Below are 24828 nucleotides of genomic sequence, written 5' to 3' on the forward strand. Positions count from 1 at the left end.
TGTGTGTGACCGCGCAACACAAATGGTCTTGGAACCAAGACTACCCCCCCGCTACCCCCCGCCCCCCCCCCCCCCCCAAAAAAAAAACCCACCTGAAAACATTAATTATGGCAAAGTTTGGTTTTCTATACAGTATTAAAGAAAATGAGTTGACTACACAAGAGTATAAACTAAGCTTGGGCGATATCTCGATATAATCGAAAATAGCGATACCATTTCTTAGACGATATCATATCATCTTGATTTCTTGTTAATCGAATTATCGGCAAATCGTGGTTTTGATGAAGTATCTTGATGTCTTCCCTAATTGAGACGTCTTGCAACCACGAAGGGCTGTTTAACAAAATATATGGTGTAACTGAAACGCCCATGTTCAACACCATGGGTAGACAGTACACCCCACAAAGCCATACCCCGATTTGTAAACCATACAAAGTATTGAAATTGGGCATCGTAAGATGTTATAATTTTTTGTCTAAAATATAAATCGCGATATAATTGAATATCGCGATACTTTTTTGACGATATATCGTGGGAAAATAAATGCAATATCGCCCAAGTTTAGTATAAACCAATACACATGACATCATTTGAGCAGGACAAAAGAAGGTTGCTTATTTGACAATCCTGTGCACTGTGCGTACAAAGATGTGCGTTTTCATTGTTGGTCAAACCATTGGGAGGTCAGATATCTTGTTGCACTCACCCTTGCCTTCTTTCTTCTTAAATGTTGTATTTTTAGAGGAAGGTACACATTTAGTGTTGAGAAATGGGACGTCAACAAATTTTTTTTCTTCATCTAAGATACTGAATCATGGGCAGTAATTGCTACAATACAGTAATATGTGTTATCAATAACTAAACTTTTAAACATAGTGCAATGTTTTATACAAAGAAACACCTTAACCCTAATAAACTTTAAACATGTACTTTTCTGATGTTTCATGGAAACCATACCCTTGAAATAAATGTATCATTCCAGAAACTATGTACCTGCCCTTTAACCTTTTGTAAGTCAGTATTCAATGATCATCTTATGGACTTCCAGAATATTTTAGACATTCGCCGTGAGCCAGTTTGGAAAAATTGGTGTGTATCAATGAGGTATCACGACGGCCTAGCCGTTAATAGCATTGGATTCAAACTCTGGTGTTTCTGATCAGCAGAGTTTGCATTTCGAGTCCCAGTCATGTCAACTGTGTCAATAACCAAAACACCTAACCAGAATGCTTCAACCTTCGGATGGGACGTTAACCTTCTGGTCCTGTTTGTTGTGTAATGCATGTAAAAGAACCCAGTGCACTTTTTGAAAAGAGAAGGGGTTCGCCCCAGTGTTCCTGGTTTGATTGGCAGCATATTGTGCGACAGCACCATATCAACCATGACATGGTGCTATGTAAAAGGAGTAGATCTCTTTTCAAATGTAGTCCCACATTTCTTGCAGGAAAATACTGTATGTTAAAAAGAGCATTGAGCGCCATTGAGTGACGAATATGCGCACAATATACATGTAAGAAGCCACTATTATTATTTTGATTATCATTGTGTATACATGTACACACTTGATGGCATTTATGAAAGTCACTGGATTGGAAGTGGTTTTGCTGCTGAGTTAATACAGCTTATGATCAAAACTCAAGTCTAATAAGCTCTTGATACAGAGTATTAATTAAAGTTGATCCCTGACTCCCAAACAACCAAAGTCTGTCAAAAACATGTAGCACTATCATTACACAGCATCCTTACCTGACTCAATTATTGCCACAAACTAAGTAGACATTTATGGAAGGATGGCTTTACAATAGTGCACAGCATGATTGCTTATCACTGCTACTCTTGCTTGGTCGTTGCAGCATAGGTGGGTTCTCCTCTGCTTGAAATTTTCTAAAGAAAACAATTCAATCAATACAGTAAATTTAAATCACATTGCATTGACACTTAAATGTATAAAAACAATCAACAATTATGATAGATATCCTAAGTCTTCAGTGTTTTTATACATTTGTCTAAAAAAAATAATCATCAATAATTGTAGTAGTTATAACCAGCATTTAATTGATTCAAAACAAAACTTACTCAACATTTATTAAGACAAACTCTCTGAAATGCAAAACTTTCATCAAATTCAAAATGAGTGGATTAAAATCAGTATTATTGTACAAAAGTGCTTTGCTTGCACTTTAGCAAATTTAAGACGTAATCAACACATAATTGGATGTGCAGCCAGTGCAAGTAATGATCATTAACAAATGTAATAGATACTTAACGGATAAATGGTTGGCCAAAAGGAGGATGATTCTAAGATATCAGAATACAATAACATTATTAATTGACATTTGAGAGTTTGACTTAGGAGGAGATATGACATTTCACCATCTTGAAAATTAAAAACTACAGAACATGTTTACTGAAATTGATGATTGAGTACACAAACCACTGCTGCTTAGCGGAAACAGAAATGACTAATAACAAATTACTCACTGGTTTTTCTATGCAAGTTAAGGTCACTTGAAAAAGGTATTGGCGAAACTGTTATATTTTTCTTTCTGCAAAATTGTAGTGAACAGAATCTGGGAAAAAGCTAATGCTTGATATATGCAGAGCTTAGTTTTCATGGCTCTGTGATAGGGGTTCAATGCAGATCTACACTGTATGTCATTATGTATTACATATACATGTAAAGACTAAACAAGAATAGACTGCAAGTGATTCGGTTAAATGTTCACCAACATTTGAAACATTAAAAAAGTCAAGGCTCACTGTTTCGTACCGTATTGTTCTAACAAGTTGATGGAAAGATTGGTCCACATTCATTCTTGTCTTGGCACTTGCTTCAATCACCTCTACCTTGAGCTGCTTGCCTAGTTCCTGTGCTTCTGATGACGACACCTTAATACAATAACATGGGGCAGGAGCAACCAAAATATTCAAAAGATACACGTCAAGACTGCATTACTTTATTAAAGTTCTGTAGTTGTCTGACCGGTTGTTGAAAACTGAAATACAAATGTTTCAAAATGTACATGGTAGATTCTTGATTTTATCTTTAATTGCTGTTTGAAAATATTCACTGAAGGGCTGTTAGAGTGTAATGGTGCCAATAACTATTGATACAGATTCTAAACAAACAACACATTCTTGTCCTACATGTAACCCATTATTCAGAGATTGAAACTTTGAATGTTCACCAAAAAGTCCATCTAATTGGTGCGAAGGTTTTGCTCAAACAGGCATCATTAAAGACATTGGACACTATTGGTAATTTTCAAAGACCAGTCTTCTCACTTGGTGCATATCAACATATGCATAAAGAAACAAATCTGTGTAAATTTAAGCTCAAGCTCAGTTGCAAGATAATAATGAAAGAATTAAACAATTTTGTCACACGAAGTTGTATGCTTTCAGATGCAAGTTGATTTCGAGGCCTCATCTAATTATGAGGTCTCGAAATCAAACCCGAGGAAAATTACTTCTTTCTGGAAAACTTCGTTACTTCAGAGGGAGCCAATTTGGTTGTTTGTTTTGCTCATAAATCTGTCAATGCTAAACGGAAGTTTTCAAAAATAGATGAGTGTCAAGACGAAGTCAGCTCCTTTCTACCCTGTAAATTTGGCGAGGCTTGATGCGGTATCCAGGGAGGAGATCCAATAACATACACACACACGCACGCATACACACAGACATGATTCAGCTAAATATAAAGAGAAAATATGCTTTAAGGCAACTGTCAAAACGGCAGTACCTTCTAGTGTCAGTTTGATGACATTGTGCTTTGTAGAAGACAACAACATGTATGTATCGTTTACTAATACTTTGTAGTAGGTTAAATGCCAATGACCTATGCATTTACAAATCAACTGAAAGTCTCAGCAAATACGTGTACGATGTCACAGGCCTGATCATTCACAGAGACAACGGAAGGGGATTGCCTCCATGCCCCCTGGTCATTGCCTTGGAGCCCTTGAAATGATCACAGGTAGAAATTTATAATTTCCTCACAGAGCCTATTAAATTGTAGGGTGCCCTTTACCTAGGAGACATGCCTTGGTACCCTTGCTCCTTCAAAAAACAAAGCATACAGGCCTGCGATGATCTTGACATACAACATTGATTGAAACTCTACAAAGTGAAAATAACAACTTACCGCTCGTTGGTCATTCAAATCTGCCTTGTTAGCCACAAGGATCATGGGATACTCATCCCGATCTTTGACCCGCAGAATCTGCTTGTGAAACTTGATTATTTCCTCAAAACTAGAGCAAACAGGAAAGATGAAGATTTATGAGGACAAATTATTATGTGTTCAGATTGCATTTGATGCTTTTTCATACAATAATCTAATTTTACATGACATTTTTCAAAACACATGTTCCAAATAAGTATGATATGTTTACCACATCATTTCAAATGAATGATCCTTCAATATGGGGGGGGGAGGGGTGTCATTAGCAAATAAGGAAAGATGAACGTTAATGCCAATATGTGCCCTGATAGAGTTTTATGTGGGCTTCCTTAAATGCACAGATTTGTCATTAGAAAAGAGAATTTACAGAATACAAAGAACATTTCTCCCAGTCAGCATGTTTCCTTAAATCAAATTAGAATTCAAGTCCTGATTACTCTTAACACACATTGTATTCATTCAGCGCTGTTTCGATGAATCAGTCAATTTGATTGTTATTCTGTGTTAACTTGGATCTTAGAGTGGAAATTTGATCTTCCATAAATATCAGAACATTCTATTTAACAATGGTCCATTGGCTTAAAGCCATTGGACACTTTCGGTAAACAGTGTTGTCCAAAGGCCCACACTTCATGTATCACAACTTATATTTAAAAATAACAAACCTGTGAAAATTTAGGCTCAATTGGTCATCGGATTTGGGAGAAAATAACCGGAAAACCCACCCTTGTTTCCGCACGTTTCGCCGTGTCATGACATTGTGTTTACTATAATCCGTAATTCTTGTTGTCGAGGAATTGATAATTGTTTTCTCAAAAAGTAAAGCATTTCCTGGAATAATATTTCAAGAGAAGTCTTTTACCATTACCTTCTGTAAACCCTGTAAGTTATTTGTAAATCTGTGAACTTTTTTTTGTTCCTGTTCCGAAAGTGTTTAATGGCTTTAATGTCAATTACAAGTGTTACTAATAGGCAAATACGGGCCCAGTCAAATGCTTCTGGAATATGAAGCATACAGAAGTACAAGCCTGTACCAGCATCATGTTTTGTTTTTAACTTCACCCAAACATAGATCCATTAAAAGATCATGATGAGGAAGTTGACCAATGATACATTTATAGTTTTTGCTTCCAGTGTATGACTACATTGTATTTCTTAGAAACAAGCAACTTAGTAGGCCTACTGTACATTTTAAAAATAAATCCTAAGCCTGTGAGCCATTTGCATAGTCAACCTGTAGGTCTTACATTGTACATGTGTTACAATAATAATCTTGTTGTCTAACCAGTTCATGCTAAAGGATTAATCAATCTTTTCCTGTTACTTGTGCAGGATTATTTTCAGTCAAAAAAAAACCCCCAACTTTTCCTGTTACTTGTGCGGAATTATTTTCAGTAAAAAAAAAAACCTTTTTTTTCCTAGCCATATAATTTTGTGTTGTTGATATAATTTAATAATGTCCCCCATTCATTGTTTACCCCTTGCTTTTTTCTGTATGCTTTCTAACCCCATTCATGTATTTCCACTTCACTGCTTATGTTTCACTTAGTTACCTGTTCATGTTTGTTGTGTTGTCTTTTAGCCTCGAGAAAGACTCTGCTAGGGTCAAAACGTCAGGCCATTAACTATTTTTTGCATTTATACCCTCGGTCCATTTGGTTGGTAAGTTGTTTGCAACAGCTAATTTTATTTTCTCATAATTTAATATTCCAAGAAAACTCATATAAGATACATTTTCTCATGGCAACTAAGCTTATAAAATATATTTCAATTGCTAATTTTTGTTTGATTGATTTTCACTCAAATCATCACGTGAGCACTGAGACTCAAACTTGGACTCAAGTCATGGCAACGCACATGTATCCATCAAACTCAAGGAATACAATGGATGTGATTTCAGAGAATGTTGGCAAGACCGAGGGAAACTTTTTGACGTGTACCTTGTTCTATTGGTAAGACTGTACACAAGAAGGAATCCATCGCCAGTCCTCATGTACTGTTCTCTCATTGCATTAAACTCATCTTGGCCTGCTGTATCCAAAACTAAAGAACACAAAAAAGAACAAATCATACAGTATTAATGTCATTTGGCAAAGTTGTACAGTTGTACAGAACAAACAATACAAATTATCACAAAGAGAATAGCAGGGCTTATATAACACCCAAGCAGATCCTTGCCATTAGATTGGAGGATTGTCCGTCACGTGTTAGCAAATAAAAGTACTATTGCACGCTACGTCACTCAGCGTGCATTTTTCGATCCATCCGAAAAGTACTATTGCTCGCTGAGCAAAAATACATCACTGCATGCGCGTGTCTTTGGTAACGCAGCAGGGTTACTACAAGGCACATACTAGCATTCGGCAATTGATGTCTCAAAATGTCAAACAGGCCGACCCAAAACGGGTGTAATTTCACAATAAAAAATTGTAGGCCTATGGTTTGTCTATTTTGAAAGTTGTATCCTACAATCAAAATGACCAAGCTCTACTTGAATGTCATATAAAACAAATAATGAATGTTTTTAGTTCGTGCAATAGTGCAAAATGTTCATTCATTGAAAGATGAAATGTTCCATTCAACTCGGCTCCGCCTCGTTGAATAGAACATTCCATCTTTCAACTCATGAACACATTCACACCATTACACTCATAAACATTCATTATGTGTATAATATGGGATTCTTACAAATGAATTTAAGATTTGAACTAAATAAAAAAAAACACACATTATGCTGTTATTTGTAAAATTCACAAAGAAATTGTTTCTTTTAATCTATATGTAATAAGGAGCTTTCTCCTAAAATGTAGGTATGAAACAAATCACTATTGCAATTTTTTTCTTCGTACCATCACACCCTTTTCATTTTTTAATGATTTACAATACATTATCCATGTTTTTATTTTTTTAAAGCATTTTAAAATTTTCAAATGTTGACACCTGGGATACAATTGGTATCAGAAATGAAGTCCACACTTTGGATTAATTGGCCAAGCTCACTGAACCTGTTACAAGGTAGCGAGGACAGAATCACTTTTGACAGATGCCAGGGGCAAGTCAAAAGTGCACCCCATAACAACTTGTAGGTTCAAAATAACCTTCTAGGGACCATGAATAGCCTGCAGGTGTGTACACTGTGCACTGCAGGGCTTAAAAGTTACACCAATGATCACAGATCACAGGCCAGTGAGTTTGGAGTCAGGCCAGTAAACTGACAACTGGACAAGATAGCTGTCTTGGATTTTTCAACTGGAATACTAACATCTCACAGTACATGCTGTGTTTTGCAATTGAAAATCTAAGGATGTTCAACCTAACATATTGATTTTTAGTTCAGTCTGAAAGAAAACAAGCTCTTAAGTATACTCATACCGAAGATGAGATAAATGAGATGAATCTGCTCTTACTCCATTAAAAAAAAAAAGTGAGCTATACATACACAAGCACCAACTGAATCATAACTCCAGTCATGCCAGTACTAGTACATGTACACCTACAGCATGAACAAATACTGGAAGTGCAGGAGCAGCTATACTGTGTCTGGTTTTCTCATGTAAGGCGCAGAAAGTAGGCCTACATCGTAATCAAACCTTCATGATTACAAAGAAGCAAATGACGGGCCACCCATTCCTAATGTTACACAAAACCATTCCCTGTCCACTTCCCATTGACAATAAACATTATCTCCCCCGACCCCCCTCCCCCAATGTTGACAGTAACACTAAGGCCTGCGTTAAAGGACACACTTTTGTCGTGTCGAACTAAAATAATTGGAAGATGGTTAATTGAATTTGACAAAAAAGCGTAGTTTAGCGCAAATGTTTTATTTGAGTTTGACACTGTCGTGTAGCACGCCAAGCCCTGGTCGGGCAATTTTTAGTGTCACAGCTCGAATTGTCATCATGTCACATGGCTCTTTAGCAACATTTTTTGTGCGGCAAATTATTTTAATAAATTTGACGTTTGTCACTGATTCTTTTTATTGCCGCACTTTTGTCGCTAGAAAATCAATTGAGTTCGACATGGCAAAAGAGCGACGTTTAGCGCAGGCCTGAAACAGACCGCCAATTGGAACTAACATTGAAAGGGACAGGGGGGACAAACAAGATATGGCCAGCATTGTAGCTTGTTGACAGCTATGTAGCCTTGAAGTTTACACACAAATTGTAGTCACAGGTTAGCCAAGTATGAGATTTGACCAAATTGTAGTCACAGGTCAGCCAAGTATGAGATTTGACCAAATTGTAGTCAAAGGTCAGCCAAGTATGAGATTTGACCAAATTGTAGTCACAGGTCAGCCAAGTATGAGATTTGACCAAATTGTAGTCACAGGTCAGCCAAGTATGAGATTTGACCAAATTGTAGTCACAGGTTAGCCAAGTATGAGATTTGACCAAATTGTAGTCACAGGTTAGCCAAGTATGAGATTTGACCATACTTTCTAACCACGTAAGGTCATATTTCCAGGTATGGAATACTCCAGTTGAAACTAACTGTTATCCTATGGATTCATAGTATGTGGTGACCACTCAAGGTTGATTCTATTTACATGTAACTCATGTGTTAGAGCCTACCTGACCTGGCCTCTGCTTCATTTGAACATGAGGACAGCTTCAAAATGGCTGATAAGAGCAAAGGTTTGGGGTAATGTTCTGCCATATTGGATTATGTTAGTTGAAAACAGAGAATCACTTAAGGAGAGACAAACATGCTCAAACTATAACACCCCTGGCACATTGTACAACAAAAACATCATCACAGCAGTTTGTGACATAGTTTTATTTGCACTCATCAACAGTATCATGAATTCCATATGCCAGAAGCAAGCCAATTAACATTATGACACATTCTCTGAGTTTTTGAAACTGTCTCATCATTGCAAGTTATTTCTGAAGGAGACAAAATCAATTTATTTGCTGGTGAAATGCTACATGCAAATAAAAGCAATCTATTTTACTAAAAAGATTTACATCCACACATTCATGAACATGACCAAACACTGTACAGGTTACTGGTAACAAGCTGTGATAAAAAATGTTCAAAATCTTGCTACATAGCCTAAAGTACGTGTTATATCATGCCCACATCATCCAAAGCACCCAACATTCAGATTTCAGAAATCATACTTTTTCATTTGGTTGGTAATGATTTTGCGTGTCAACATCAGCACTGGTCACCATGCAACCACAGTCAAATCCCAAATTTTCAAATAATATGTACACAAACGTATGAAGGCAGTAATTTCAAATTCCATGTGCAAAACTCTGAGAAAAGAAGCATCTTTCCAGTCAAGATGACCAAGGTTTGTTTGTTTGTTTAGATGGTCTTCCCATCAAGGGAACTTGGCAAAATCGACAACCAACCGAACTTGACAACCAATCTCTCTCATACAAACATTGGTTGAACGTTTTATATTAGATGATTATTCATTGCACAAAGCAAGAAAATGTGATTCATTAACTAGACGACAATATTTATTCTAGTCATTGTGAAGTCAGCGGTTCGCTGGGGGATTCAAATCCCAACCTTATGATTGCAAGTTCTGCAGTCCAACAACTTACCACGGTGATTATTGTACAGAGAGTAGCATCAAAGTAATGGAAGTAACCACAAAATTCGCTATCCAGATCACGATCATGACCCTAGATAATTCTTAAAAAAGTGTAGTAATTTGACTGAGTGTTGTTTTAAAAAGCTATGAGCTAAGTGACAAATACTTACTGTCTAACTTTGCGACAATGTTATCAATAACACATTGCTTTGTGTAAGAATCTTCAATTGTGGGGTCGTACTCTGCGACAAAACATGACTGAAAACAAAGAGATAAAATGTTACATAAAGACATCAGGAGTGGGTTGAGTTTTTTTTTTATAAAAGAAGAATATTATCCAAGTAGATCCTTGGCATTTGATTGGAGGATTGTAGGTTACCATGCCTTTATTTTGTACACCATTGCATGCCTACTACATTTAAGCGTGCCAGTCCCGTGCATTTTGCTGTGCTATCTTTTTTGCACTCTGCATTGTAGACTAATTTTTCTGGCCGCTGAAAAATTGTTGTGCAATTATTAAAAGCAGTTACTTTTAAAAAGATTGCCGCTTGTATGCTGCCATGGAATGTGAATCCAGGAAAATCCAGGTTACGAAGCATTGAAATTTTTCTGTCCCAGAAATTGGCCCTCATTCATATCAAGGACTAAAGAATAAATCCTTTATTGTAGAGCTAGGGGAAGCCCAGGTTGGACTCCTCCCTTGCATTTAACCCCAGCGGTCGGGTTTACATTTAGCAATTACCCTTGTTTACAGAGTTCCTCAGGGTTCCTGATTAAGTTCACTATATGAGACATACGTGGTTTCATACCAGAAGTAAGTACATGTACATGAATCCATGATGTAGCCTGTACAATTACGTATGACACTGACACTCTCTCAACTGGAATGTGTTTATAGTTTACTGTTATACTAAGGGAATCAATGTGTGGTGAAGAGGTTTTTAACCAGTGGTTTAAACCCGTGCCGAGGCCTGAACTTGATAATTATACTGAGACGAAGTTGAGGTAAATTATCAAGAACCAGGCCTCGGCGGGTTTAACCCACTCGTTGAAAACCGTTAAAGGAACACGTTGCCTTGGATCGGACGAGTTGGTCTATTTAAAGCGTTTGAAACCATTTGTTATGAAATGCATTGGTTAGAAAGATGTTTTAAAAGTAGAATACAATGATCCACACAAGTATCACTCAAAATTGCACGGTTTTCCTTTTACGTCGCAAACTATCACAGTTGGCAAAAATTTTGACTCCCATAAATGACCGACTGTGTTAGTCGACGAGGTAAAAAGAAAACCACGTAATTTCGAGGCATATTTGTGCAGATCATTGTATTCTACTTTGACAATATCTTTCTAACCATGCATTTTTTAACCAACGGTTACAAACGCCTTTTATAGACCAACTCATCCGATCCAAGGCAACGTGTTCCTGTAACAGTGCAAGCCACCAACCAAGGTCATTATCACGCAGTGAAGACCGGGTTCGAACACTGTTATTCCCATTAATAATTATCTTCTTAACGAATTAAACGCCAAAAATTGTCAAAATATTGAGACTTTTCTCTCGGCGATACATGTTCAGGGGCCATATTTGAGCTTTTGATGGTTCCCATCTCATTTGTGCGTTAATCACATTACTGATCTTTGAGACCAGTGGCTCTTTTAAATATTATGGTCTGTTCAGTGCCTTCACTGGGGTTGAAGGAGGCAAATGATTGCCTTTTCTTTGTGCGTTAAAACGCGCCCATGAGCTCAGCGTCCATATAGCATGTCGCTGTAAACAAGACCATGAACAAATGAGTTTACATGCGCCCACATGTTATCTCAAATTGATACAATTTCAGCGCGTACGTGCAAGTGCGCGAAGTTGCAATGAAACTAAATAAGCAGGCGATAAGTGCAACACGCAAGGTTTGCACAATGTATGCTGATTTATATGTAGGGGCCACTTATTCGCTATTTTCCAAAGCCGGTCTTCATACCGACCGTTGACACACCCCCACGTGACCTGGTTATGACCAATCATAGACTTGAAACCGTCCAAGGTATTTATTAATATAAATTCATGTGTAAATTGACAAATTGTTCATACTATGATTCTGCAGTCTTCATGAAATATCTTAATTAACAAACAAAAACAGATTTTAACTCATTTATATTCAAAAACTGAAAGACTTGACTTGATTGCTGTGATTAAAAAAAAATGTGGACAATAGATTTGTGCATCTTTTCCGGTCGCACTAAATACTAACAACTCACGACCCCTCACGACAACAATTTGTAAATGCACTTTAACAGAACATTTGAACGTAATTCAACCGTTAAATATGTGCACAAGAGTCAATGCATCTAAATCACCTGCAAACTGTTGCAAAAATTGTATTTTAAGCTGTAAAAAAGGTGTTTTTTATCCCTGAAATATTCGCCATGTTGTCTTTCAACGTACTATTACACTGCAGGAGGTAACGATTCTATTACACCACAGGAGGTAAGGTAATTTCTGAGGGCTGAGTTTTATTTTTTCGTTTTGGTTTTAGCTACTGATTTTTTCTTTCTTGTTAGAAAGTTAAAAGGGGGAATAATCATCTTGCATTGTGTCACCCCTGCGGTATAATAGAATCGTCCAAGTGTGTTGAAAGACACCATGGCGGATATTACCGTTCGTTACTAAATTCAGGTAAAAAACACTTTTTTTTACAATTAAAAATACAATTTTTTTAACAGTTTGAAAATGACTTGGGTGCAAATGACTCTTGTGCATATATTTAACGGTTGACAACTGTTCCGTTAAAGTGCATTTAAAAATTGTTGTCGTGAGTTGTCGTGAGGGGGTCGTGAGTTGTCGGTATTTAGTGCGACCCATCTTTTCTACAAAAATACACATCTTATAACTTTCCGTATGGCGCCGCCTTCTTTTCACTCATTTTTACAATGAGATACTATATTATTTCATATCGAATGAAAAAGTGGTGGTGCCATACGGAAACTTTTCCAAATACACATCAATTCATCATCACATGATCATGATGACAGATTCATTGCAACGTCAAAATATAAGGTAAAATAATGTCCAAATAAAGACAAAAGTGTTACACATCTACAATTTTACCTTCTGATGACACACACTATTTTTTGATAGAATTAAATAAGGAAAAGTTTCCGTAGGGCGCCACCACTTTTTCATTCGATATGAAATAATATAGTATCTAATTTACCTCAATGAGATATCCCTTTTTCTAAAAATGAGTGAAAAAGTTATCTTTAAATAATATCATATCCCATGTAATTGTTAATGTTTGGCCTACTTATTTGTAGTTTTTACAAGCACACAATTAATAGACCATGATGATTAGACCATGGAAGACTAGCAGCAGTAGGTGTATGAAGCTGAATTAAACTGTAGTAAAACCTCTATGTTTAGGTTCGGTTGTTTACATACCTGAATAAACTGTATCGTGATGGCACTTTTACCAACACCGCCACCCCCAACTACGACAATCTTAAGAGTTTGTATGGTCCCGTCACCGGCAGCATTGGTCGACATGTTGATTCCAAATCATTCAGAAATATTGCCCAATAATAGATAACAATTTCTTAGCGCTATGTAAAGTGCACCGACTGTGACTCAAAACTTATGACCTACATGTTATGTTCCTTATTTAGAAGAGATTCTACTGGGTTTAAGGAGTGTGCTGTGCTGCTGTAGATGCAAGTTCCGTGTGTGTTGTGGGAATAGGATACACTTTACAACAGGATGATCCGGAAGTGTTTCTTCGCGTGTATATATCGGTTGGGAACACACAGCACACTGTACATGTACATGTACATGACAGTACTAACCCGTGTACTATTCCTCCATGTACAATGTAATGTACATGACAGATCGCTACATGTAATGTACCCGACGTTGTGCATGTACGTTGTGCATGCACATGTACATGTACATGTATATCTGTATGCATGTACATGTATGCGCGCTGCATGATTTCAAGCTGCACCCTTGTGATTACGTATGTTAATTTATGCAGTTATTCGTTGGGATATTTCGACGTTCATATAAATCGAATTGTGGTGAATGAACACATGAAGCAAGTGCATTACTTGACACTGCCAACACTTTGCTCCTGTATCCTGCCCGCTTTTGCTAATGCTACTTTCATGGATAATATGCTTTAGCGAAATGTGCTTACGAACGGAAATATTTGGCAATCGCTCAAACTCCGCAACATTCGCCGTGTCTTCGTAAGCGTGGTAAACACTGGTAACAAATTTGGAACGTTCACAAATTATTCCCACCTCCTTTCGAAGATCGGTCAATTTATTATTTACAAACCGGTTTCTAAATTTTAGCGAATAGTGCGTAAGACGGTCATTCGCCGTTGATTTTCGAAAGGCAAAGGCCAAGCGTTGGTTAGCATTCGTAATATATTCGAAAGATATTGATTTGCAAGGAGACATGGGCGTCAATCAGGGGGGGGACCGGGGGACATGTTCGCCCACCTTTTGGAGGGTCGGGGACACAATATCAAATGTCCCGCCCTCCCCCACCTTTTTGACCACCTTTATCATGAAGCCCAAGTTTTGCACTGTGTAAGACGAAAACATGTGTCCCTTTATGGGCATTAATCCTGTGGGCAAATGATAACACAATATCCCCTCTCTAAATTGGCCCTAGATTGCATCACAGAGCATCTAAAATGCAAAATTTTCCCGGGCCCTTAATCGGGCCCGCACCCCGAGCCGTAAAGGCTTCTCACACGCATGCTCCATCATTGACAGATTTGCACCTCCCCCCTTGAAAGAGTGGAAGGGACGTGTACCCCACCCCACCCCACCCCATTTTCGAAGGGTGGGGGACACAGTATCAATGTTCCCCGTGTCGTTTGACTACCTTTAGTATGAAAATCGTGTTTTGCACTGAGGAACTGTGGAGCACTGGAACACAAATATTCACACAGCTCATTGTTCTGTTTCGTTTGCCATTTGGTCGCTAAATGGCCTAAAGATTGCACCACAGAGCATCTAAAAATACAAAATTTTCCCGGGCCCTTGAGCGGGCCCGGACCCATGCCTTAAAGGTTTCACACTCACGTGCTCACTATTTGACAGTATTTTCCCCTAAAACTTGGTTCATAGAGCCGCACTTGAAGATGCTGTCAAACCAAAAGGTTCTACTGCTGCTCACATTTTACAGATGTTCTGTTCCGTTCTGTATGCCTCTTATTGGCCTAAGATTGCACCACAGAGCATCTAGAATGCAAAAGGTTTTGTACTCGTGAGATCACTCTGGGACAGGTTTACCCCCCTAAATCTTGGTTCATAGGTCCGCACTTGAATATGCTGTCAACCCAAAAGGTTCTATACTGCCTGCTCACATTTTACAGATGTTCTGTTCCATTCTGACAGATTTGCCCCATAAAACTTGGTCTTAGGTCTGGTGATGATAGGGATGAAACGCCGTCTGAGCATTAGAATGCAGAAACAATATTGATATAACAAAGCTATAATTGAGTTGCTTTTTAGGTACAATAACCATGATAGCGAGAATAGGTGCATCATAGCTTGAAATAGGCATTAAATTCCAACATCTGAGAGGGGGAACATCACCCCTCAGATTCACTAGATTGCACCAGAGAGCATCTACGGGCTAAACAAAAAATCCGGGGCCCTAAAGCGGGCCCCGGATCCCACGCCTTAAATGTTATGTCCCCCCACACTTCAAGACGGATTGACGCCCCTGCAGGGAGAGGACCTGTCCAACCGCCATTCTGGACGAATTCAACGCGAAATTCAAATATTCATCTTCGCAAGAACATTCGCCACTCTGTGAGAGCAGCAATACGAAGCGCTTCCTGTTTCAGCGAATGTTGTGAAGACGGTAATTCGCCATCGATTTTCGTAAGCATCGGTAAGCCATTTGGTTGTTGGTAAACCGCGCGTGTTATATGCGTAAGATATTGGATAAGGAGAGGTCGAGGGACGACCGAGAACATTATCACTATCAAAGTGCAACTTTTGGGCAAATTCATCGCGAGTTTTAAATGTTCATATTCGCAAGAATATTCGCCCAAGTGTGCAGAAGTAGCATAAATAATTGACCGATCTTCGTAAGGATGTGGGTAATAATTTGCGAACGTTCCAAATTTGTTACCAACGCTTACGAAGACACGGAGAATGTTGCGAAGTTTGAGCGATTGTCAAATGTTTCCGTTCGTAAGCACATTCGCTAACATTTTCTTCCCAGTGTGAGAGTAGCATTACAAATGGAATTAATTGTCTTTAAACTAATTTTAAATAGCGATAGCCTGTTGCCAGCTTATCCCCTTGTGGATCGAAGTGCGTTTCCTTCGACAGGAAGACAACTAAAAAAAAAAAAAAAAAACATTATTCTGAAAATTCCATTATTTTGAAAATTTCTTTTAAAAACATGTAGGCTTATTCGGAGAATATAGTCCGCGAAAAAGTTTCTTCGTTTCCTAAAAAAAATAAAAATAATAATAATGTAAACCACTTAAAAAACTGTATGGCAGATTTGATAATAATCATGCTTCACCCGTCTCCGTCGCCATTCATGATCATTGTACTTCGTCATTCGCCACTTTTCGTGTAGTCACTTCTGATGAAGTGATGAAGATGATCAAATCTTGTTCGATTACCTCCTGCAAGCTGGACCCTCTGCCATTATCTGTTTTTAAGGAGTGTTATTCTGAATTGCTGCCAGTCTTCACAGAGATTATTAATAGATCTTTGTCTTTTGGTCATTTCCCTGATCATCTTAAGGAGGCTTGCATCCTGCCACTTCTGAAAAAGCAACTTTTGGACCCAGAGTGTTTGTCAAGTTATCGTCCTATCTCTAACTTGAGATTCATCTCCAAATTGATTGAGCGTGCTCAACTTCATGACTATCTCCATGAAAATAACCTCCATGCTAAAATGCAGTCTGCTTATCGTCCTTTCCACAGTACTGAAACTGCTCTTGTTCGTGTGCAGGACGAAATCTTACGTGCACTGGACAACCATAAGGAAGAAATCCTCGTGCTGTTAGATTTTTCAGCTGCATTTGACACTATCAACCATGAGCATCTCATCCAACGTTTATCTTCACGCTATGGAATAACTGGAACTGCCCTTAACTGGTTCTCTTCTTATCTGAACAACAGAACCCAGCATGTTCTCATCAATAATGTTAAATCAGTTCGCCATCATCTCTGGTGTGGTGTTCCACAAGGTTTTGTAGCTGGGCCACTTGAATTTATATTGTTCAGTGCACCCTTGCAAGACCTCATTGCTGCCCATGGTATTTCTAGTGTTGCTTACGCTGACGATACCCAGTTTTACATTACATTTGATCCAGCTGATCGCGCTTCTGCCATTGCAAAAGTTGAAGTGTGCATTCAAGATGTCAAATCTTGGGCGTTGTCAAATAAACTTGCTTTGAATGACTCAAAAACTGAGATTTTATTTTTGAGATCTCGTTTCGCAAAAAAGATTTCGCCGCCAACAATACAAATTGCCCAGTCTGTTATTGACCTCGGTGTTATTATGGATTCATCATTGTGCATGAGTAGACATGTTGATAATGTTTGCAAAGGAGCTCTCATGGCTATTAGGAAAATATCACAAATTCGCCGCTACCTGGATGAAGCAACTACTCTTCGTCTTGTTCATGCCTTCGTCACTACTAGACTTGATTCCTGCAATTCACTTCTGTATGGACTCCCCGATAAAGATCTTGCTAAAATTCAACGTGTACAGAACACTGCTGCTCGCCTCGTTTCTTGTCTGCCTCGTTCTCACCATACTACACCTGTACTAATGCAATTGCATTGGCTCCCAGTTAAGTTTCGAACAGTTTACAAAATTCTTCTGTTAACTTTCAAGGCTCAAACATGTCAATCTCCTGCTTATTTATCTGAACTTGTTCATCATTATTCCCCTACTCGGACTTTACGATCATCTCAACAGTCATTGCTTTCTGCTACTAGAGCTTCTTCCATTTTTTATGGCCACAGATCTTTTTCTTACGCCGCACCGTTTCTTTGGAATAGTCTTCCTGTGCATATTCGCCAAGCTAATACTTTACAATGTTTTAAGTCCTTGTTGAAAACTCATTTGTTTAAAGCTTCTTTTTTGTAATTTGCCTATTTGTATCTTGTATCTTTCTCTAATTGTTTATTTTGTTGTTTCTTTAATGCGCTTAGAGGCTTTTGCATTAGGCGCTTTACAAATTGTCTTATTATTATTATTATTATTATTATTAGTAAACAAGATTATATACGATTTCAAAATGTTTCCAGTCGGTGGAGCAGCACGGCTGCCTGACCGATGGCCACTATATTGCCCCGAAAACACTTTGCACATAAAACTTAAAAAAACACGGAACGTAGAAATAGTCCAACTCAATGTTAAAACACACTGCATTGATTTTAGGCTATTAATATTTAGAGAAACCACAATTTAGACCAACTCAAATCTGCATTTGAAAGGGTACAGATCATATGAATCACGGCCACATAACAATAAAACATGTCTGTGATCACAATTCTTGACAGAATGTATTGAATAGCGCCCTCTGTATATTGAAAGTATAGTGCACTGCTACTGCACAAATATTTGCCACTGTCGTTTTTAAGGGGAATTTTGTTGCTTCAAAGAAATCGATTTAAAAAACATCAGGACAATTTTTGAGGAAGACAATTCAAATGTGCATGACAACACTATTCTTTCGCGTCGCGTAGGCGTCGTTTCTTTGCAACAGTCGTAACCAGTCATTAAAAAGAAATGAAAAGAAATGAAATGCCAACCGCTAGCCTACTTGCAGTGGCACTTCGGCACTTAGGTAAGAGCGCCCTCCATGTTGACCGAGTTCAGTTCGGTACGCATGGCCAAAAACAGAAACAAGATTGCACTGGGATGGTATATAAATTTACATACGTCGATTTAGTTGAAGGACACAAAAACATTCGACATAAGAATGAGTGAAAGTGACTAATGGTCGTAGATGACAGCGACGGAAAACAAGAATTTGATTAAAAAAGGCGTGTCATCGACAGCAAACACAAACAAACTGGATAAACCCATAGGACATCTAGCTAGGCCTAATTACTCGTTCTAAGATGTGCATGGTCTTACGGGCATTGAGTCACAAGGCTCAACATTTTTGTTAAATCTTCCAAATATTTCACATAATTATTTCAAACCACTTGTCACATTCGATGCCGCAATTTTTTTTTGTTTTTTTTGAACAGTTCAAGTGTTATCTGGGGTTGGAGATGTGAATTGGGATTGGTTGGAGTTATGGTGGTCTTTTTTGGGTATAATACATGATAGTTCCCGATACGTGCTCCAATTAACACTGAATTAGTTGTATACTTTGCTTCTTTTTGGAATAGTTAATGATCTATTTAATTTTCTATAAACAGCTGTTCACCACACTTTACTGCAAGGTCTATAAATAAAATAACACAATACTAGAATTATATCTGTATACACACTGCTTGAAAAAACAATGAAGACGTTGATGTAAATCTATTACAGCTACCAATGCTCGTCTATATCCGTATGAATGAAGACAAATATCAGTCTAGGGCAGACCCTCTGGTCTTCCAAAACTTCCAGCCGCCATGTTTAACGCAAAAAAGCCTCAACCCCAAATGAGTGTATTATCCATTATTTTGGTATTTTGTTGACAAGCATTTATCTCAACATATGCATAAAATAACAAACCTGTACAAATTTGAGCTCAATTAATTGGTCGTTGAAGTTGTGAAAGAATGATGGAAGAAAAAGCACCCCTGTCGCACAAGTTGTGTGCTTTCAGATGCTTGAATTCGAGACCTTACAGTTGAGGTCTCGAAATCCGATTCAAATATTTTAGTGAGAAAAACCTTTCTCAAAACTTATACGTTATACTTATACTTATAGGTCGCCGTTTCTCACAATGTTTGATACCACCAACAGCTCTCTATTGCTCGTTACCAAGTAAGTTTTTATGCTAACAATTATTTTAAGTAATTACGAATAGTGTCAGTGCCTTTAACTACCCTCTAGGGTATGCGAGTAATATTGAGTGCGCCCTCTATAATCATGTAACATCAACATCGAACATACAGCCAAGACCAAATTGAATTCGAAGCAGGAAAACCACATCACAACTATTTCGTTTGTATTGTATATTTACCAGTGTCGAATACCTGTATCAGGTTCACCGAACGCGACCCCTCCTGATCCAGCTACACAAACACAGAGGCTGAACAAATACTCAATGAGCAAATTTGTCTTAAATTTGTATTTGTTGTTTTGATATTAGTGCGGTGTGGTGGTAATTCTTTATACATTTTTTTATTGATGTTTCAAGACATGTGTCACTTCCCCACGCCACAAAAACAACATTAAAAATAATTCTCCAACTGTGTCAATACAAACGTGCATAACTATTATCGAAACAATTTTTTTAATTCATAAATCTCGATCAACTTCATTTTGACTCACCCTGCACAACTAAAATGCTATACTTTACATTTGTGTTGTCAAGTAGACAGCTTGCAAAATGAGTACCTTTATTAAAACAGACATAACTCTTCTTATAATGAAACTTCAGTGAATTTCTTACAGTTTTTGTTAACAAGTGGGAGCGAGTGCCTGAACGTTTGAGTGTCATGTGTTTTATTTTGACAAAGACAAAAATCACCAATTCCGGTTATCTTCTTTTGACACACCCTGTAGTTTTTCTTTGTGATTCATGTTTAACGTCCAAATAGATACTTGTTGGTTCACTCTTCCTGGTGTCTCTGTATTCGTGCCCCTGTATTTACAGTGTTTATAACTGATTTCTTTGAGTTTTCACAACTGATGCTCAACAGTCACCACTTTCATAAAATATGAGACTAGTTGTACAAGTTTAAAAGTCGGTGTTGGCAATGGATGGACCTGGGCATACAACGACCTACACATGAATACTCGTTATAGAGTTGGGGTTCATAACGAACAACTATTACTATTGGACAATCACCCTGGCCCAACCGTTCGGAAGATGCTTTCCCCGATACAGAGGAGCATAATGATTCAAACTTTCCGGGTGCATCTGTGTGCGTTGTCCAGCTGCAGCTTGGCTAATGCCCGCCCCTGCGCATCATGGCCAGCATTGTGGACTTCCTCTTGTGTCATGTGTTTTCAGTAGGATAACAGGACAAATTTTCACAATAAAAAACTGAATGTTTTTTTTATCAAATCATCTATCCAATTTTTTTACAATAACACTTACACTTCATGGTGTGTTGAAGTTTTTAAAGCTTTGGTTTTACGTTGTGAGAGACAGTCCGCCATTAACAGTGCTTTATGCATGCACGACATTGGAGCAACGTCATATGTTTTCACACCTTTCATTGGTTGGTATTTTATTGAATATTCAGAAACTAGTATAGCGTGAAAAATAAATCAAAAGTATTTTTCAATTACTACTTAACAAATTTAATTACATTTTTGTCCTAAGGCATTATGGCTACTATATTATAATCCAGAGATATCATAAGGCATGAAAGTAAAACACCCCACCCCCTTGAAGCACACACACTTCACAACAATCCGTTTTCCCCCATTTCAGACCAGTAATGTTTGGTTTCAGGAGATAAGAAACCAATCTATGATATTTTCTCTTTAATGTAGACTCAATATTTATTACGCTTATCGGAATTTATTACAGTATGTAGTTAATAAATACAAAAATATTTTAATTTTTCCCCCATATTGGCACACCATAGAAACCCAAATAGTAACCACCTCACGTGATCCATCTAGTGACTAAAGCAGAATGAAACTCAATCTAGCAAATAGTAATTCTGTTTTGAACTTTCGAGGTTGGATGATGTTTCTTTGACTCATTTGAATGTTGGTATAATAATGCACTAGTGATTTGTACCACAAAACAATCATTTTATGTTTGAGCATAACCAACGACAGGAAACTTTATTCTCAGTATGATTAAGCCTAATAAAAACACAGACTGCATAGCTTCTGTCACCAGTGCAGCTTGCACAATCTCGCGGTACACGGGAATCAAAGTTGGGGTTCGAAAACATATGAGGGTCGATAAACGTATGACGCTACGATACGAATCAGATTGCGGACGAGCCCTTACAACTTTAGTTGCTGGCATATTACTGCCCATGCATCCACCACATGTGGTTATCAGTGCCAATGCTCGATCTGACCAGGCCCAATTTCATGGCCCTGCTTATACCGTAAGCACAGAATCGGCGCTTACTAAAGCAGGGAATTCTGTGCTTATGGCAAGCGTATTTCACGGGTAAGCGGCAAATTTTGGCTTCTGCGCGTTAGGCATTCTACGCTAACTACAAGGCTAGCGCAGAAATTCGGCGCTTGCACGTAAGCGGGGAATCGTGATCGCAAGCGCAGAATGCAGAGGTAAGAAGAGCCATGATATTGGGTCCAGATCTCATTATCTTTGGTTCCAATATTGGCACAGGTGTAGCGGTTTCACACGGCGGAAGACTGAAACCGCCACACCGGACCGGACTTCCCCGCCCCAATTACAAACACTTGATGACACAATATTGGAAGCGCGCTTGGCATAAGACACTTGGTGTTAGGAGACTCACTTCAACATCAATGTTCTTGAAAATTTTGCACTGTACCTCGTTTTGAGGCACTTCCAAAGAACTGTCTCAGTGAACACTGAACTTGTCAAATCAGATAATTCAATGGGTATTGTCCCCCTTAGCCAGTCTAACCATGCTGTTCAAGCTGCCCTGGATCGGCCTGGATAGCAGAGACGAATTTCTAACATTGGACAAACCCATGGTCACAACGTCTCGAGCCGAGTTCGGCCCGAGTAGCGTCAACTATGTATATAAAACCATGCCATGCCAACAATCCCAATAAATAAGATACAAGAAACCCTACCGATGTTTCTTTATAACCCACAAGTTCTTCTTGAAACTTGGCAAAGATTGATAAAGACCGACATCAGGTGGGAACGAGTTCCATGGTATAAAGATTTGTTTCCAGCAAATCTGAACGTTCGTTCACCTTTACAGTTCCATGTTCCGAGTACTGAAGCATTATGGTGTTATTTTTTTTTGGGACAAAGTACAACGGTCCAGAGAAACAACTTACTAAGTTTATCCACCCAATAAACTGACTCGAAACATTGAGTCATTTCTCCACTATTCCTTGATTAATATTAGCCCTAATGTTTTGTGTACTTACGCTAAGTATGATGTTGTACTTTAGCAACCTCGTTTAGGCGTTCCTCTTGGGATATCAGTAATGATGTTGACACGGCGAGGGTGTGCTTTCTTCATGTCTTCATGTCATGTCTTGATGATCTAATCGAAAACGAAGATAGCCTTTTTGGATATCTTAAGAGATTAGCAGGCTTGTTACCAAGAAGCTCCAATGTTAGGCTAAATAGTAAAAGAACAAGCAATCTTACTACACAATTAATTTGTGTGCTTTCATGCATGCCCAATAAAATACTTCAGGCATACAGATCCTTGTCATTTGATTGGTGGAACTTACTTCACATGACATTCACTATTCACATGACATTCACTAAAAAGACCTATTCGCCCATGGGGAATAGCATTTCCCATTCAACAGTTAGGATCATCCTTGTTCACAATGTTGTTCCCAACGCGGCGCTGCTATATGATTTTTGGTTGTCAGTAATTTGTGTGACTTTTCATAATGGTTAAAATACATCAAATGACAAGGATCTAAATGTCAGTTATATAAAACAAATATTGAGTGGCTTTAATTCGTGGAATGGGAGGAATATTATCGCTGAAGGTAAATTGTCCGTGGTTTTTCGGGAACCTTAAAAATTGTAGAGCAGCAATGCTCTCTGGAAAGAACAACTAATCTATAGTTCCCCATGACATCTTGGAATCGCTGTAGCTCTTCAATACCACCGAGCGTTCCTTCTACAATTCCAGCCCTTCTATGGAGAGCAGTAACCAACGGCTCAACATATTTTTTCCTATTTTTTAGGATATACTTTATTACATTACCGGTCTTCTCCTGGAGAGCTTGACCGATCGCGATGGCACGAGCAAGGCATGTGTTCGTACCATCATCTTAAATTTTTACAATACTATGTTTTGAAGCCAGCAATTGCTCTAACTGTAGGAGTCTAGCGGATGTATTACTTTTGCCACCCTTTTGCAATTTCATGTGTACAAAGTGTATAGTAACGGTCTCGTCAAATCTAATAAACTGGTAGCTGTTTAGTACATTTTGTATTTTTTCGACCAAACGCTCAGCCGTTAAGTCTTCCATTCTCATAAATGGAAGAGAAACCGGAAAACTTAAGATCGGTGAGTCGAAAACCATACGCACTCTGTCGTCAGATGGAATGCCAAACCCAATTTTACTTATAATGCTTTGAATAATATTACCTAAAAGAGGTATAGCCTCATTGAGATTTACATTTTCCATGTTTCTAAAAGTTATGTTATAGTCATAAGTATAAGCCTGAAAGTGTTTGTTCAATTTGTCACTAATTCTTACTAGTTTATAGTACTCCGAGTAGAAGTCCTCCTCTGGCTCTTTCTCCACTCGAAGCCTCTTGCTCGGTAACCCCTCGTCGTCGTCCTCATCGGTCCACTCATCGCTCTCCTCCCATCCCCAGTCCGCATCGTAAATAGTGGTTTGATCGTTCAGCATGGTCTCCAGATCAAAATCGTTCAGCATGGTCTCCAGGTCAAAGTCAGAAATGAGTCTTTCCTCGTGAGGTCCACGGTCGACTTGACCAACACCACTCGTACCCGGTTCATCGCCAACGCTCACTCGACCCAGTCCGCTCGTCCCCGGTTGATCGCCTACGCTCACTCGACCCATTCCGCTCGTCCCAGGTTGATTGCCAGAGCTAACTCTTGAAGAAAGTCCTCCACCCACCTGATTACTATTCTCTTCGCCAACAGAGGAGATATCAAACTGGGTCCATGTCTCTCGCAGATCATTCCAGTATACGCCCAGCTCTTCTTCGGAAATGGCGCAGGACCCAAGTTCCGACATCATTTCGCTGGTCTTCTGGCTGGTCGATGTAGGGATGTTCTGCCTCGGTTTCACTCATCTG

At 38.5% G+C, this 24828-nt stretch overlaps 1 protein-coding gene across 1 annotated transcript; it reads right to left on the bottom strand.

The window, feature by feature from the left end:
- Window positions 1–86: 86 nt before the first annotated feature.
- Window positions 87–13515, bottom strand: LOC117291494 (ras-related protein R-Ras2-like). The gene is made up of 6 exons (XM_033773236.1): window positions 13171–13515; window positions 9905–9992; window positions 6124–6226; window positions 4145–4253; window positions 2771–2889; window positions 87–1884 (listed from the first exon to the last, which is right to left on the bottom strand). Exons 1-6 carry the CDS (start codon window positions 13273–13275, stop codon window positions 1797–1799), a joined length of 612 nt encoding a protein of 203 aa, XP_033629127.1. The 5' UTR covers window positions 13276–13515; the 3' UTR covers window positions 87–1796.
- Between the last annotated feature and the right edge of the window lie 11313 nt (window positions 13516–24828).

This window comes from Asterias rubens, chromosome 6 (assembly GCF_902459465.1).
Source record: "Asterias rubens chromosome 6, eAstRub1.3, whole genome shotgun sequence".
Taxonomy (NCBI): Eukaryota; Metazoa; Echinodermata; class Asteroidea; order Forcipulatida; family Asteriidae; genus Asterias; species Asterias rubens.

Excerpts from the sequence above, each read along its gene's own strand:
- LOC117291494 (XM_033773236.1), bottom strand. The coding sequence starts at position 13,275 with ATGTCGACCAATGCTGCCGGTGACGGGACCATACAAACTCTTAAGATT. Across the intron at positions 4,254-6,123 it reads AGTCTTACCAATAGAACAAG|TTTTGAGGAAATAATCAAGT; the intron begins GTACACGTCAAA and ends TGTTTGCTCTAG. Across the intron at positions 1,885-2,770 it reads CAACTTGTTAGAACAATACG|AAAATTTCAAGCAGAGGAGA; the intron begins GTACGAAACAGT and ends TGTTTTCTTTAG.